Below are 17,192 nucleotides of genomic sequence, written 5' to 3'. Positions count from 1 at the left end.
ATTTTATATAAAGTACCGTAAAGCAAAACTCCTAACATATATTTTTATCTTTGTTTCTCTTGTTCAGATCCCCCGGGACCACCTTCAAATGCACATGTCACTGATACCACCAAGAAATCGGCTTCTTTAGCATGGGGCAAGCCTCATTATGATGGTGGGCTTGAAATCACTGGCTACGTGGTCGAGCATCAGAAAGTAGGAGATGATGCCTGGATCAAAGATACAACAGGAACGGCCCTCAGAATCACTCAGTTTGTGGTTCCTGATCTTCAGACGAAGGAAAAATACAATTTTAGAATTAGTGCCATCAATGATGCAGGTGTGGGGGAACCAGCTGTGATTCCAAATGTTGAAATTGTAGAGAAGGAAGTGGCCCCTGACTTTGAGCTAGATGCTGAGCTTCGAAGAACACTTGTGGTTAGGGCAGGGCTCAGTATTAGGATTTTTGTGCCAATTAAAGGTCGTCCTGCACCTGAAGTGACATGGACCAAAGATAATATCAACCTGAAGCACCGAGCCAACATTGAAAACACAGAGTCATTTACTCTTCTCATTATCCCTGAATGTAACAGATATGACACTGGTAAATTCGTGATGACCATCGAAAACCCAGCTGGGAAGAAAAGCGGCTTCGTTAACGTCAGAGTCCTAGACACACCAGGCCCTGTCCTTAACCTAAGGCCTACAGACATCACAAAGGACAGTGTCACCCTACACTGGGACCTACCTCTGATAGATGGGGGCTCACGCATAACAAATTATATTGTGGAGAAACGTGAAGCAACCAGGAAATCCTACTCCACAGTCACCACTAAGTGCCATAAATGTACATATAAAGTGACTGGCTTGACAGAAGGCTGTGAATATTTCTTCAGAGTGATGGCAGAAAATGAATACGGGGTTGGTGAACCAACGGAAACCATAGAACCTGTGAGAGCCTCTGAGGCACCGTTACCCCCAGATAGTCTTAACATTATGGACATTACCAAGAACACAGTCAGCCTGGCATGGCCCAAGCCAAGGCATGATGGTGGGAGCAAGATCACTGGCTATGTGATTGAAGCCCAGAGGAAAGGGTCTGACCAGTGGACTCACATCTCAACAGTGAAAGGGTTAGAATGTGTGGTGAGGAACCTAACTGAAGGAGAGGAATATACCTTCCAAGTGATGGCGGTAAACAGTGCAGGCAGGAGTGCCCCTAGAGAGAGCAGACCTGTCATTGTCAAAGAGCAGACAATGCTCCCAGAGCTGGATCTCCGTGGTATCTATCAGAAACTAGTCATTGCCAGAGCTGGTGATAACATCAAAGTTGAAATTCCAGTACTTGGTCGACCCAAGCCCACAGTCACATGGAAAAAGGGAGACCAAATCCTTAAACAGACACAGAGAGTTAATGTTGAAAACACAGCAACCTCAACCATCTTAAATATCAATGAGTGTGTCAGAAGTGACAGTGGACCCTATCCATTAACAGCAAAGAACACTGTAGGAGAGGTTGGTGATGTTATAACTATTCAAGTCCATGATATCCCGGGACCACCTACTGGACCCATCAAATTTGATGAAGTTTCATCTGACTTTGTAACCTTCTCTTGGGAGCCACCCGAGAATGATGGAGGTGTGCCGATAAGCAACTATGTAGTAGAGATGAGACAGACAGACAGTACTACATGGGTGGAGTTAGCAACGACTGTTATACGCACTACATACAAAGCAACTCGACTGACCACAGGAGTGGAGTATCAATTCCGAGTAAGGGCTCAAAACAGATATGGAGTTGGACCGGGCATCACATCTGCATCTGTAGTTGCTAACTATCCATTCAAGGTGCCTGGGCCTCCTGGTACCCCTCAGGTTACTGCAGTCACCAAAGACTCCATGACAATCAGCTGGCACGAACCACTTTCTGATGGTGGAAGCCCCATTTTAGGATATCACATTGAAAGGAAAGAACGGAATGGCATCCTCTGGCAGACTGTGAGCAAAGCCTTAGTACCAGGCAACATTTTCAAATCAACTGGACTTACCGATGGCATTGCTTATGAATTCCGAGTAATTGCGGAAAACATGGCAGGCAAGAGCAAGCCAAGCAAGCCATCTGAACCAGTGTTTGCTTTGGATCCCATTGACCCACCCGGGAAACCAGTACCTCTAAACATTACAAGACACACAGTGACACTGAAGTGGGCTAAGCCTGAATATACCGGAGGCTTTAAAATTACTAGTTATGTGGTTGAAAAGAGGGACCTTCCTAATGGACGATGGCTGAAGGCCAACTTCAGCAACATTTTAGAGAATGAATTTACAGTCAGTGGCCTAACTGAAGATGCTGCATATGAGTTCCGTGTGATTGCCAAAAATGCCGCTGGGGCCATCAGTCCACCATCTGAGCCGTCAGACGCCATCACATGCAGGGATGACCTGGAGGCACCAAGGATAATGGTGGATGTTAGATTTAAGGATACCATCACATTAAAAGCTGGTGAAGCATTCAAGCTGGAAGCTGATGTTTCAGGTCGCCCACCTCCAACAATGGAATGGACTAAAGATGGAAAGGAGCTTGAAGGCACAGGGAAATTAGAAATAAAAATTGCAGACTTCTCCACTCATCTGATAAACAAGGATTCCTCAAGAACAGACAGTGGGGCTTACATCCTGACAGCAACCAATCCTGGTGGCTTTGCCAAACACATTTTCAATGTTAAAGTTCTTGATAGACCTGGCCCGCCTGAGGGACCTTTGGCTGTGTCTGATGTGACATCAGAGAAGTGTGTGTTGTCGTGGTTGCCTCCACTGGACGATGGAGGTGCCAAAATTGATCATTACATCGTACAGAAACGTGAAACCAGCAGGTTGGCATGGACGAATGTTGCCACAGAAGTCCAAGTAACAAAGCTGAAGGTTACTAAGCTCCTGAAAGGGAATGAATACATATTCCGTGTCATGGCAGTAAATAAATACGGGGTTGGAGAGCCACTTGAATCAGAGCCTGTGCTTGCAGTGGATCCATATGGACCACCTGATCCACCCAAGAACCCGGAAGTTACAACTATCACCAAGGACTCCATGGTTGTCTGCTGGGGGCATCCTGACTCTGATGGTGGAAGTGAAATTATCAACTACATCGTGGAGCGGCGTGATAAAGCTGGCCAGCGCTGGGTAAAATGCAACAAAAAAGCTCTGACTGACTTAAGATTTAAAGTATCTGGGCTGACAGAAGGACATGAATATGAGTTCAGAATTATGGCAGAAAATGCAGCTGGAATCAGTGCTCCAAGTGCTACCAGCCCATTTTATAAAGCTTGCGACACTGTGTTTAAACCTGGCCCACCGGGGAACCCACGTGTCCTTGATACAAGCAGGTCGTCCATTTCAATTGCATGGAATAAACCCATCTATGATGGAGGTTCAGAAATCACTGGGTATATGGTTGAGATTGCCCTGCCTGAAGAAGATGAATGGCAGGTTGTCACTCCACCAGCTGGGCTCAAGGCAACTTCCTATACCATCACTAGCCTCATAGAGAATCAAGAATATAAAATCCGTATCTATGCCATGAATTCTGAGGGACTTGGAGAACCTGCCCTTGTTCCTGGAACTCCAAAGGCAGAAGAAAGAATGTTGCCTCCAGAGATAGAACTGGATGCTGACTTACGCAAAGTTGTTACTATACGAGCCTGCTGCACCTTGAGGCTCTTTGTTCCCATCAAAGGGAGACCAGCACCTGAGGTCAAGTGGGCCCGAGAGCATGGAGAATCTCTGGACAAGGCTAGCATTGAATCCACAAGCTCTTACACCCTGCTTGTTGTTGGAAATGTTAACAGATTCGACAGTGGCAAGTATATACTAACTGTAGAAAATAGCTCTGGCAGCAAGTCAGCATTTGTCAATGTTAGAGTGCTAGATACACCAGGCCCTCCACAGAATCTAAAGATAAAGGAGGTCACAAAGACATCTGTCACATTGACGTGGGAGCCTCCCCTCCTGGACGGAGGATCAAAAATAAAGAACTATATTGTTGAGAAGCGAGAGTCCACAAGAAAGGCATATTCAACCGTGGCAACGAATTGCCATAAGACGTCCTGGAAGGTAGACCAGCTCCAAGAAGGCTGCAGTTACTATTTCCGAGTCCTCGCTGAAAATGAATATGGCATCGGACTGCCTGCCGAGACGGCCGAGTCTGTGAAGGCATCGGAACGACCTCTTCCTCCAGGGAAGATAACCTTGACGGATGTCACACGAAACAGCGTGTCTCTCTCTTGGGAGAAGCCGGAACATGATGGAGGCAGCCGAATTCTAGGCTACATTGTAGAGATGCAGAGCAAAGGCAGTGACAGATGGGCCACTTGTGCCACAGTGAAAGTCACAGAAGCCACCATCACTGGCTTGATCCAGGGTGAGGAATACTCTTTCCGTGTTTCAGCGCAGAATGAAAAGGGCATCAGTGACCCCAGACAACTGAGTGTGCCGGTAATTGCTAAAGACCTTGTTATCCCACCAGCCTTCAAACTCCTCTTCAACACATTCACAGTCCTGGCAGGGGAAGACCTGAAAATCGATGTACCATTCATTGGACGCCCTCCACCAGCTGTTACCTGGCATAAAGATGACATACCACTGAAGCAAACAACTAGAGTGAATGCAGAGAGCACGGAGAACAATTCTCTACTGACAATAAAGGAAGCCTGCCGAGAAGATGTTGGACATTACACAGTTAAACTGACTAACTCGGCAGGTGAAGCCACCGAAACCCTTAATGTTATTGTTCTTGACAAGCCAGGGCCCCCAACTGGACCAGTGAAGATGGATGAAGTGACAGCAGACAGTGTCACTCTTTCCTGGGAACCACCAAAGTACGATGGCGGAAGCTCTATCAATAATTACATTGTAGAGAAACGAGACACATCCACAACCGCCTGGCAAATCGTGTCAGCTACGGTTGCAAGAACAACCATAAAGGCTTGCAGACTAAAGACTGGCTGTGAGTATCAGTTCAGAATTGCGGCGGAAAACAGATATGGGAAGAGTACCTACCTCAACTCAGAGCCTGTTGTTGCCCAGTACCCATTCAAAGTGCCAGGGCCACCAGGCACACCATTCGTCACACTTGCTTCCAAAGACAGCATGGAGGTACAATGGCATGAGCCAGTCAGTGATGGTGGGAGCAAAGTCATTGGCTACCATCTAGAGCGCAAGGAAAGAAATAGCATCCTCTGGGTCAAGCTGAATAAAACACCTATTCCTCAAACCAAGTTCAAGACAACTGGCCTTGAAGAAGGCATTGAATATGAATTCAGAGTGTCTGCAGAGAACATCGTAGGCATCGGCAAGCCAAGTAAGCCATCAGAATGTTATGCCGCTCATGACCCATGCGATCCACCAGGGCGGCCAGAGGCAGTCATCGTCACAAGGAACTCTGTGACTCTTCAGTGGAAGAAACCCACCTACGATGGCGGAAGCAAGATCACTGGTTACATTGTTGAGAAGAAAGAATTGCCTGATGGCCGCTGGATGAAAGCCAGTTTTACAAATATCATTGACACCCAGTTTGAGGTAACTGGTCTACTGGAAGATCATAGATATGAGTTCCGAGTTATAGCTCGAAATGCTGCAGGAGTGTTCAGTGAGCCATCAGAAAGCACAGGGGCCATCACAGCGAGAGATGAGGTAGAGCCACCCAGAATAAGCATGGACCCCAAATACAGGGACACAGTTGTGGTTCAGGCTGGCGAGTCATTCAAGATCGATGCAGATATATATGGCAAACCAATACCAACCACTCAGTGGGTAAAGGGTGACCAGGAGCTTTCAAGCACAGCTCGGTTAGAAATTAAGAGCACTGACTTTGCCACCAGTCTCAGTGTCAAAGATGCGGTACGTGTGGACAGTGGCAATTATATCCTGAAGGCCAAAAATGTAGCAGGGGAGAAATCAGTTACTATCAATGTCAAAGTTCTTGATAGACCAGGGCCACCTGAGGGACCTATTGCTATATCAGGGGTGACAGCAGAAAAATGTATGCTAGCTTGGAAACCCCCACTTCAGGATGGTGGGAGCGACATCACAAATTACATTGTGGAAAGGCGAGAAACCAGCCGCCTTGTCTGGACTCTGGTTGATGCCAATGTGCAAACGCTCAGCTGTAAAGTCCTGAAGCTCCTAGAAGGCAATGAATATATTTTCCGTATAATGGCTGTGAACAAATATGGTGTTGGCGAACCTCTTGAATCTGAGTCATTGATTGCCAAGAATCCATTTGTAGTCCCAGATGCGCCCAAAGCTCCAGAAGTTACAGCTGTGACCAAAGACTCGATGATTGTCGTATGGGAAAGGCCAGCATCTGATGGTGGCAGTGAGATTCTAGGATATGTTCTAGAAAAACGTGACAAAGAAGGCATAAGATGGACAAGATGCCACAAGCGTCTAATTGGAGAGCTGCGCCTGAGAGTGACTGGACTGTTAGAAAATCACAATTATGAATTCAGAGTGTCGGCTGAAAATGCTGCTGGACTGAGTGAGCCAAGCCCCCCTTCTGCTTACCAGAAGGCATGTGACCCCATTTATAAGCCAGGCCCCCCAAACAACCCCAAAGTCACGGATGTTACCAGATCTTCGGTTTTCCTTTCTTGGACCAAACCTATCTATGATGGTGGCTGTGAAATCCAAGGATACATCGTAGAAAAATGTGATGTGAGTGTTGGCGAATGGACAATGTGTACGCCGCCAACTGGAATCAATAAGACAAATCTAGAAGTTGAGAAGTTATTGGAAAAGCATGAATACAACTTCCGGATCTGTGCCATCAATAAGGCCGGAGTGGGGGAGCATGCTGATGTCCCTGGGCCTGTAATGGTTGAAGAAAAACTGGAAGCACCTGATATAGACCTTGACCTTGAACTAAGGAAAGTGATTAATATAAGGGCAGGTGGTTCCTTAAGGCTGTTTGTTCCTATAAAAGGCCGTCCTACACCAGAAGTCAAGTGGGGGAAGGTCGATGGTGAAATCCGAGACGCAGCTATAATTGATGTCACCAGCAGCTTCACTTCTCTTGTTCTTGACAATGTCAATCGATATGATAGTGGAAAATACACTCTCACGTTAGAAAACAGCAGTGGGACAAAATCTGCCTTTGTGACCGTGAGGGTCCTGGACACACCAAGCCCACCTGTCAACTTAAAAGTCACAGAAATCACCAAGGACTCGGTATCGATTACATGGGAACCTCCTCTGTTGGACGGAGGATCGAAAATTAAAAATTACATCGTAGAGAAACGAGAAGCCACAAGAAAATCCTATGCTGCCGTTGTAACAAACTGCCACAAGAATTCCTGGAAAATCGAACAGCTCCAGGAAGGTTGCAGTTACTACTTCAGGGTTACCGCTGAGAACGAATACGGCATTGGCTTGCCCGCCCGCACTGCAGATCCAATCAAGGTTGCAGAAGTCCCACAACCTCCAGGGAAAATAACTGTGGATGATGTCACCAGAAACAGTGTCTCTCTCAGTTGGACAAAGCCCGAACACGACGGTGGCAGTAAAATCATTCAGTATATCGTAGAAATGCAAGCTAAAAACACCGATAAGTGGTCAGAGTGTGCTAGGGTGAAGTCCCTTGACGCAGTTATTACCAACCTAACTCAGGGAGAAGAATACCTTTTCAGAGTCATTGCTGTAAATGAAAAAGGAAGAAGTGATCCCAGGTCCCTTGCGGTTCCAATCACTGCCAAAGATCTGGTCATCGAGCCAGATGTGAGACCAGCATTCAGCAGTTACAGTGTACAGGTTGGCCAAGACTTGAAAATAGAAGTGCCAATTTCTGGACGTCCTAAACCAAGCATTTCCTGGACTAAGGATGGGATGCCACTGAAGCAGACCACAAGAATCAATGTTACCGACTCTCTGGACCTCACCACACTCAGCATTAAAGAAACTCATAAGGATGATGGTGGGCAGTATGGAATCACAGTTGCCAATGTTGTGGGTCAGAAAACAGCAGCTATTGAAATCATAACGCTAGATAAACCCGATCCTCCAAAGGGGCCTGTTAAATTTGATGAGGTCAGTGCTGAGAGCATTACATTATCCTGGAACCCACCCTTATATACAGGGGGCTGCCAAATCACCAACTACATTGTTCAGAAAAGAGACACAACCACCACAGTATGGGATGTCGTCTCTGCTACTGTTGCCAGAACTACACTCAAAGTAACCAAGCTGAAAACGGGTACAGAATACCAATTCAGAATATTTGCCGAAAACCGATACGGACAAAGCTTTGCTCTGGAGTCTGAACCAGTTGTAGCTCAATATCCCTACAAAGAACCAGGCCCTCCAGGAACACCATTTGTCACAGCCATCTCCAAAGAGTCTATGGTTGTACAGTGGCATGAACCAATCAATAATGGCGGAAGCCCAGTCATAGGTTACCACCTTGAGAGAAAGGAAAGGAACAGTATTTTGTGGACAAAAGTCAACAAAACCATCATTCATGACACCCAGTTTAAAGCACTGAACCTTGAAGAAGGCATTGAGTATGAATTTAGAGTTTATGCTGAAAATATCGTTGGGGTAGGCAAGGCAAGCAAGAATTCTGAATGCTACGTAGCCAGAGACCCCTGTGACCCACCAGGAACCCCAGAAGCAATAATAGTTAAGAGAAATGAAATCACTTTACAGTGGACCAAGCCTGTGTATGATGGTGGCAGTATGATCACAGGTTACATCGTAGAGAAACGTGATTTACCCGAGGGTCGCTGGATGAAAGCCAGTTTCACAAATGTCATTGAAACTCAATTCACTGTGTCAGGTCTTACTGAAGATCAAAGATATGAGTTCAGAGTCATTGCAAAGAATGCAGCTGGGGCAATAAGTAAACCCTCTGACAGTACTGGGCCAATAACTGCCAAGGATGAGGTTGAACTTCCACGAATTTCAATGGATCCAAAATTCAGAGACACAATAGTAGTAAATGCTGGAGAAACATTCAGGCTTGAGGCCGATGTCCATGGAAAACCCCTACCTACCATTGAGTGGTTAAGAGGAGACAAGGAAATTGAAGAATCTGCCAGGTGTGAAATAAAGAACACAGATTTCAAAGCTTTACTTATTGTAAAAGATGCCATTCGAATCGATGGTGGACAGTATATTTTGAGAGCCTCGAACGTTGCTGGTTCTAAGTCATTCCCAGTAAATGTGAAAGTGCTAGACAGACCAGGACCACCAGAAGGGCCAGTTCAGGTTACTGGAGTCACATCTGAAAAGTGCACTTTGGCATGGTCTCCACCACTTCAAGACGGTGGCAGTGACATTTCTCACTATGTAGTGGAAAAGCGAGAAACCAGTCGACTCGCGTGGACTGTGGTTGCTTCAGAAGTTGTGACTAATTCCCTGAAAGTTACCAAGCTCTTAGAAGGGAATGAATATATTTTCCGAATAATGGCTGTCAACAAGTATGGTGTTGGGGAACCTTTGGAATCTGCTCCGGTACTCATGAAAAATCCATTTGTACTTCCTGGACCACCAAAGAGCTTAGAAGTCACAAACATTGCCAAAGACTCCATGACAGTCTGCTGGAATCGGCCAGACAGTGATGGTGGCAGTGAGATCATTGGTTACATTGTGGAGAAGAGAGACAGAAGTGGCATTCGGTGGATCAAGTGTAACAAACGCCGCATTACGGATTTGCGACTCAGGGTGACAGGCTTAACAGAAGACCATGAGTATGAATTCAGAGTCTCTGCAGAAAATGCTGCTGGAGTTGGAGAGCCAAGTCCAGCTACCATTTACTATAAGGCATGTGATCCTGTGTTCAAACCTGGCCCGCCCACCAATGCACACGTTGTAGACACCACTAAAAATTCAATTACACTTGCCTGGAGCAAACCTATCTATGATGGCGGCAGTGAGATCCTGGGCTACGTCGTAGAAATCTGTAAAGCGGATGAAGAAGAGTGGCAAATAGTTACTCCACAGACTGGCCTGAGGGTCACTCGATTTGAAATTTCCAAACTCATTGAACACCAAGAATATAAAATACGAGTTTGTGCCCTCAACAAAGTTGGTTTAGGTGAGGCCGCCTCAGTTCCTGGTACTGTGAAACCGGAAGATAAACTCGAGGCCCCTGAACTTGACCTTGACTCTGAGTTAAGGAAAGGGATTGTTGTCAGAGCTGGTGGGTCTGCCAGAATCCATATTCCATTCAAGGGTCGCCCAACGCCTGAGATCACTTGGTCAAAAGAGGAAGGTGAATTCACAGATAAGGTCCAAATTGAGAAGGGAATTAACTTCACCCAACTCTCAATAGATAATTGTGACAGAAACGATGCCGGGAAATACATCCTCAAGTTGGAAAACAGCAGCGGATCGAAGTCTGCTTTCGTAACTGTGAAAGTACTTGACACACCAGGACCACCGCAGAATTTGGCTGTCAAGGAAGTGAGAAAAGACTCTGTCCTTCTGGTATGGGAGCCACCTATCATTGACGGTGGGGCAAAGGTCAAGAACTATGTCATCGACAAGCGTGAGTCCACCCGGAAAGCATATGCTAACGTGAGTAGCAAATGCAGTAAGACGAGCTTTAGAGTCGAGAACCTGACCGAAGGAGCCATCTACTACTTTAGAGTCATGGCGGAGAATGAATTTGGAGTTGGTGTTCCTGCGGAGACCTCCGATGCTGTGAAAGCTTCTGAGCCCCCTTCCCCACCAGGAAAGGTAACACTCACCGACGTGTCCCAAACCAGCGCATCCCTTATGTGGGAAAAACCCGAGCACGATGGAGGGAGCAGAATCCTGGGCTATGTTGTTGAAATGCAGCCCAAAGGAACAGAAAAGTGGAGTGTTGTGGCTGAATCCAAAGTCTGTAATGCGGTTGTTAGCGGTCTGAGCTCTGGGCAAGAATATCAGTTCCGTGTCAAAGCTTACAACGAGAAAGGAAAAAGTGACCCAAGAGTGCTTGGCGTTCCTGTCATAGCCAAGGACTTGACTATCCAGCCTAGTTTTAAGCTGCCATTTAATACATACAGTGTCCAAGCAGGAGAGGATCTAAAAATAGAAATTCCAGTCATAGGCAGACCAAGACCTAAAATTTCTTGGGTCAAAGATGGCGAGCCTCTTAAACAGACCACCAGAGTAAATGTTGAAGAAACGGCTACTTCGACGATTTTACACATTAAAGAAAGCAGCAAAGATGACTTTGGGAAATACAGTGTCACGGCAACAAACAATGCAGGCACAGCAACAGAAAACCTCAGTGTTATTGTTTTGGAAAAGCCTGGTCCTCCCCTTGGACCAGTGAAGTTTGATGAAGTTAGTGCAGACTTTGTGGTCATATCTTGGGAACCTCCCGCCTATACTGGTGGGTGCCAAATCAGTAACTACATCGTAGAGAAGCGAGATACTACCACTACCAACTGGCAGATGGTGTCAGCAACAGTTGCCAGGACAACCATTAAAATAAGCAAACTGAAAACAGGCACTGAATACCAGTTTAGGATTTTTGCTGAGAACAGGTATGGGAAAAGCACCCCCCTGGATTCTAAGCCCGTTGTGGTACAATATCCATTTAAAGAGCCTGGACCACCTGGAACCCCTTTTGTGACATCTATCTCCAAAGATCAAATGCTTGTGCAGTGGCATGAGCCAGTTAATGATGGAGGCAGCAAAGTGACTGGCTACCATCTTGAACAGAAGGAAAAGAATAGTATCCTGTGGGTCAAGTTGAATAAGATCCCCATCCAAGACACCAAATTCAAAACAACGGGGCTTGATGAAGGGCTTGAATATGAGTTCAGGGTATCTGCTGAGAACATTGTGGGCATTGGCAAGCCTAGCAAAGTGTCAGAGTGCTATGTTGCACGTGATCCATGTGATCCACCCGGTCGTCCTGAAGCCATCGTCATTACAAGAAACAGCGTCACACTGAAATGGAAGAAACCTGCTTATGATGGTGGCAGCAAGATAACGGGTTACATCGTAGAAAAGAAAGACCTCCCTGATGGCCGGTGGATGAAAGCCAGCTTCACCAATGTTGTGGAAACTGAGTTTACAGTGACTGGGCTTGTAGAAGACCAAAGATATGAATTTAGAGTCATTGCGAGAAATGCGGCTGACAACTTTAGTGAGCCATCTGAAAGCAGCGGTGCCATCACTGCAAGGGATGAAATCGATGCACCAAATGCCTCACTGGATCCTAAATACAGAGATGTCATCATTGTTCATGCAGGAGAGACCTTTGTTCTTGAAGCTGATATCCGTGGCAAACCTATACCTGACATCATTTGGTCAAAAGATGGGAACGAACTCGAAGAAACAACAGCTAGGATGGAAATTAAATCTACTCTGCAGAAAACAACTGTCATCGTCAAAGACTGCATCCGCACCGATGGGGGGCAGTATACCTTGAAACTCAGCAACGTCGGGGGCACCAAGACTATACCTATTACCGTGAAGGTGCTGGATAGGCCAGGGCCTCCCGAAGGACCTCTGAAAGTTACTGGAGTTACAGCCGAAAAGTGTTACCTGGCATGGAACCCACCTTTGCAAGATGGTGGTGCTAGTATTTCACATTACATCATTGAAAAGAGAGAGACAAGCAGACTCTCCTGGACCCAGGTTTCAACTGAAGTACAGGCCCTCAACTACAAAGTCACTAAGTTACTTCCTGGGAACGAGTATATTTTCCGGGTAATGGCAGTGAATAAATATGGAATTGGAGAGCCCCTGGAGTCTGAACCTGTGATAGCCTGTAACCCATACAAGCTTCCAGGCCCTCCTTCAACACCCGAGGCCTCAGCCATCACCAAAGACTCTATGGTACTAACATGGACACGTCCAGTGGATGACGGAGGTGCTGAAATTGAGGGGTACATTCTTGAAAAGCGAGATAAGGAAGGCATCAGATGGACCAAGTGCAACAAGAAAACATTAACAGACCTTCGGTTCAGGGTGACAGGCCTCACAGAAGGCCATTCCTATGAATTCAGAGTTGCTGCTGAGAACGCAGCTGGTGTTGGGGAACCCAGCGAGCCGTCCGTTTTCTACCGTGCATGTGATGCCGTGTATCCACCAGGTCCACCAAGCAACCCCAAAGTGACAGACACCTCCAGATCTTCTGTCTCCCTAGCGTGGAATAAGCCAATTTACGATGGCGGTGCACCTGTTAGAGGTTATGTGATTGAGCTCAAAGAAGCTGCGGCTGACGAATGGACGACCTGTACGCCGCCATCGGGATTACAAGGGAAGCAGTTCACAGTGACCAAGCTTAAGGAGAATACAGAGTATAATTTCCGCATCTGTGCTTTCAATACTGAAGGTGTAGGTGAGCCTGCGACTATACCAGGCTCTGTCGTTGCTCAGGAGAGGATGGAAGCACCAGAGATAGAACTCGATGCTGATCTCAGAAAGGTGGTCACTCTGCGTGCAAGTGCCACTCTGCGCCTATTTGTCACTATCAAAGGCCGCCCAGAACCTGAAGTTAAGTGGGAAAAGGCTGAAGGCATTCTCACGGAAAGAGCCCAGATCGAGGTGACAAGTTCGTATACAATGCTGGTGATTGACAATGTGACCAGATTTGACAGTGGTAGATACAACCTCACCCTAGAAAACAACAGTGGCTCCAAAACAGCTTTTGTCAATGTCAGAGTTCTTGACTCACCAAGTGCACCCATGAATCTGACCATAAGGGAAGTGAAGAAAGACTCTGTGACGCTGTCCTGGGAGCCACCACTTATTGATGGCGGAGCAAAGATTACAAATTATATCGTTGAGAAACGAGAAACTACAAGAAAAGCTTACGCTACCATTACAAACAACTGCACTAAGAATACTTTCAAAATCGAAAATCTACAAGAAGGGTGTTCTTATTACTTCCGAGTCCTGGCTTCTAATGAATACGGGATTGGTTTGCCGGCTGAAACAGCAGAGCCTGTCAAAGTGTCCGAACCACCGCTCCCACCTGGAAGGGTAACCCTTGTAGATGTGACCCGTAATACAGCTACGATTAAGTGGGAGAAGCCGGAGAGCGATGGCGGCAGCAAGATCACTGGTTATGTCGTGGAGATGCAGACAAAGGGCAGTGAAAAGTGGAGCACGTGCACACAAGTGAAGACCTTGGAGACAACTGTATCTGGCCTCACTGCAGGGGAAGAGTATGTCTTCAGGGTAGCTGCAGTTAATGAAAAAGGAAGAAGCGACCCAAGACAGCTTGGGGTGCCAGTCATTGCAAAAGACATTGAAATAAAGCCTTCCGTTGAGCTTCCTTTCAATACTTTCAACGTTAAGGCTAATGACCAACTCAAAATTGACATACCATTTAAAGGAAGACCTCAAGCTACCGTGGCCTGGAAAAAAGATGGTCAGGTTCTTAGAGAGACAACTAGAGTCAACGTATCTTCCTCGAAGACCGTAACAACGCTGTCTATTAAAGAAGCCTCAAGGGAAGATGTTGGAACTTATGAACTGTGTGTTTCAAATACTGCTGGATCCATAACAGTTCCTATTACTGTCATTGTCCTTGACAGGCCAGGACCTCCAGGACCCATACGAATTGATGAAGTTAGTTGTGACAGTGTCTCTATTTCTTGGAATCCTCCAGAATATGATGGTGGCTGCCAAATAAGCAACTACATTGTTGAAAAGAGAGAAACCACTTCCACAACATGGCAGGTAGTTTCACAAGCAGTGGCAAGAACATCCATTAAGATAGTCCGTCTGACAACAGGAAGTGAGTATCAGTTCCGTGTCTGTGCAGAGAATCGGTATGGAAAGAGTTCCTACAGTGAATCCTCAGCCGTTGTTGCTGAGTATCCATTCAGCCCCCCTGGGCCTCCTGGTACTCCTAAAGTTGTGCATGCCACAAAATCTACCATGGTTGTAAGCTGGCAAGTACCAGTTAATGATGGAGGGAGCCAAGTGATTGGCTATCACCTTGAATACAAAGAAAGAAGCAGCATTCTCTGGTCAAAAGCAAACAAAGTCCTCATTGCAGATACTCAGATGAAGGTCTCTGGTCTGGATGAGGGGCTGATGTATGAGTATCGTGTATATGCTGAGAATATCGCTGGAGTTGGTAAATGCAGTAAAGCCTGTGAACCGGTCCCTGCAAGAGACCCTTGTGACCCTCCTGGACAACCTGAAGTCACCAATATCACAAGAAAATCAGTGTCACTTAAGTGGTCTAAACCACGTTATGATGGTGGAGCGAAGATCACCGGATACATTGTTGAACGCAGAGAGCTGCCGGACGGCAGGTGGCTGAAGTGCAATTTCACTAATGTTCAGGAAACATACTTTGAAGTAACTGAGCTAACTGAAGACCAGCGTTACGAATTCCGGGTTTTTGCAAGAAATGCTGCTGATTCAGTCAGTGAGCCATCTGAATCCACTGGACCTATCACAGTGAAAGACGATGTTGAGGCACCAAGAATTATGATGGATGTCAAATTCCGAGATGTCATCGTTGTCAAAGCCGGAGAAGTCCTTAAGATAAATGCAGACATTGCAGGACGACCTCTGCCGGTAATTTCCTGGGCCAAAGATGGGGTAGAAATTGAAGAGAGGGCAAAAACAGAAATTGTCTCAACAGACTATACTACCACATTAACAGTTAAAGACTGTGTAAGACGAGACACTGGGCAGTATGTCCTTACACTGAAGAATGTGGCAGGAACTCGGACTATGGCAGTTAACTGTAAAGTACTTGATAAGCCTGGCCCACCAGCAGGACCACTTGAAATAAATGGCCTCACTGCTGAGAAGTGCTCCCTTTCCTGGGGACGTCCCCAGGAAGATGGCGGTGCAGATATCGATTATTATATCGTAGAAAAGCGTGAAACAAGCCGCCTCGCATGGACCATATGTGAAGCAGAGTTAAGGACAACATCTTGTAAAGTGACCAAGCTACTCAAAGGCAATGAATATATCTTTAGAGTAACTGGTGTTAATAAATACGGTGTCGGTGAGCCCTTGGAGAGCATGGCTGTGAAGGCGCTAGATCCATTCACCACTCCTAGTCCACCCACATCTTTGGAAATTACATCTGTGACCAAAGATTCCATGACACTTTGCTGGTCGAGACCTGAGACGGATGGAGGCAGTGACATCTCTGGATACATAATCGAAAGGCGTGAGAAAAACAGCCTACGGTGGGTGCGTGTGAACAAGAAACCAGTGTATGATCTGAGAGTGAAGGCCACGGGACTCCGAGAAGGCTGTGAATATGAGTATCGGGTTTTTGCTGAAAATGCTGCCGGCCTAAGTCTTCCAAGTGAAACATCCCCCTTGGTTCGAGCAGAAGACCCCGTGTTCTTGCCATCTCCTCCATCCAAACCCAAAATAGTGGACTCAGGCAAGACAACAATCACCATTGGCTGGATTAAACCTTTGTTCGATGGCGGGGCTCCAATAACGGGATATACTGTAGAATACAAAATGTCTGAGGAAACCGACTGGAAAGTTGCCATTCAGAGCTTCAGAGGCACAGAATACACAATGAGTGGGCTAACAACAGGAGCCGAGTATGTTTTCAGAGTGAGGTCACTCAATAAGATGGGTGCCAGTGACCCCAGTGATAGCTCCGATCCCCAGGTAGCCAAAGAAAGAGAAGAAGAACCTGTATTTGATGTTGACAGTGAGATGAGGAAGACCCTGATTGTCAAGGCTGGGTCCTCGTTTACCATGACAGTTCCTTTCAGAGGAAGACCAATCCCCAACGTCTCCTGGAGTAAGCCTGACACCGACCTCCGCACAAGGGCGTACATTGACTCCACAGATTCTCGAACATTACTTACTATTGAGAATGCCAACAGGAACGATTCTGGGAAATACACACTGACAATTCAGAACGTGCTGAGTGCTGCTTCCATGACCTTCATTGTCAAAGTGTTAGATTCCCCCGGGCCTCCAGCCAATATTGCTGTCCGTGAAGTAACCAAGGAGACTGCTATGCTGTCCTGGGATGTTCCTGAAAATGACGGTGGAGCACCAGTGAAGAATTACCACATAGAAAAGCGTGAGGCCAGCAAGAAGGCGTGGGTGTCGGTCACTAACAACTGCAACCGCCTCTCTTACAAAGTGACCAACTTACAGGAAGGAGCTATCTACTACTTCCGAGTCTCTGGCGAGAACGAGTTTGGTGTTGGTGTGCCAGCTGAGACAAAGGAAGGAGTCAAAATAACAGGTACAAGAACAAAATAAGA

General features: G+C 46.5%; 1 protein-coding gene across 2 annotated transcripts in view; it reads left to right on the top strand.

The window, feature by feature from the left end:
- Positions 1–17,192, top strand: part of Ttn (titin) — a 273,795-nt gene that overhangs the window by 224,412 nt on the left and 32,191 nt on the right. For both annotated transcript variants that reach the window (XM_029536006.1, XM_029536008.1), the window contains one exon: positions 68–17,173. In XM_029536006.1, coding sequence (XP_029391866.1) covers positions 68–17,173 — 17,106 coding nt within the window. The remainder of the gene's footprint in view (positions 1–67; positions 17,174–17,192) is intronic.

The sequence above is a fragment of the Mus pahari genome, chromosome 3, assembly GCF_900095145.1.
Source record: "Mus pahari chromosome 3, PAHARI_EIJ_v1.1, whole genome shotgun sequence".
NCBI lineage: Eukaryota > Metazoa > Chordata > Mammalia > Rodentia > Muridae > Mus > Mus pahari.
Note: the sequence above shows the minus strand (reverse complement) of the source record. Positions and strands in the feature narration are given on the sequence as shown.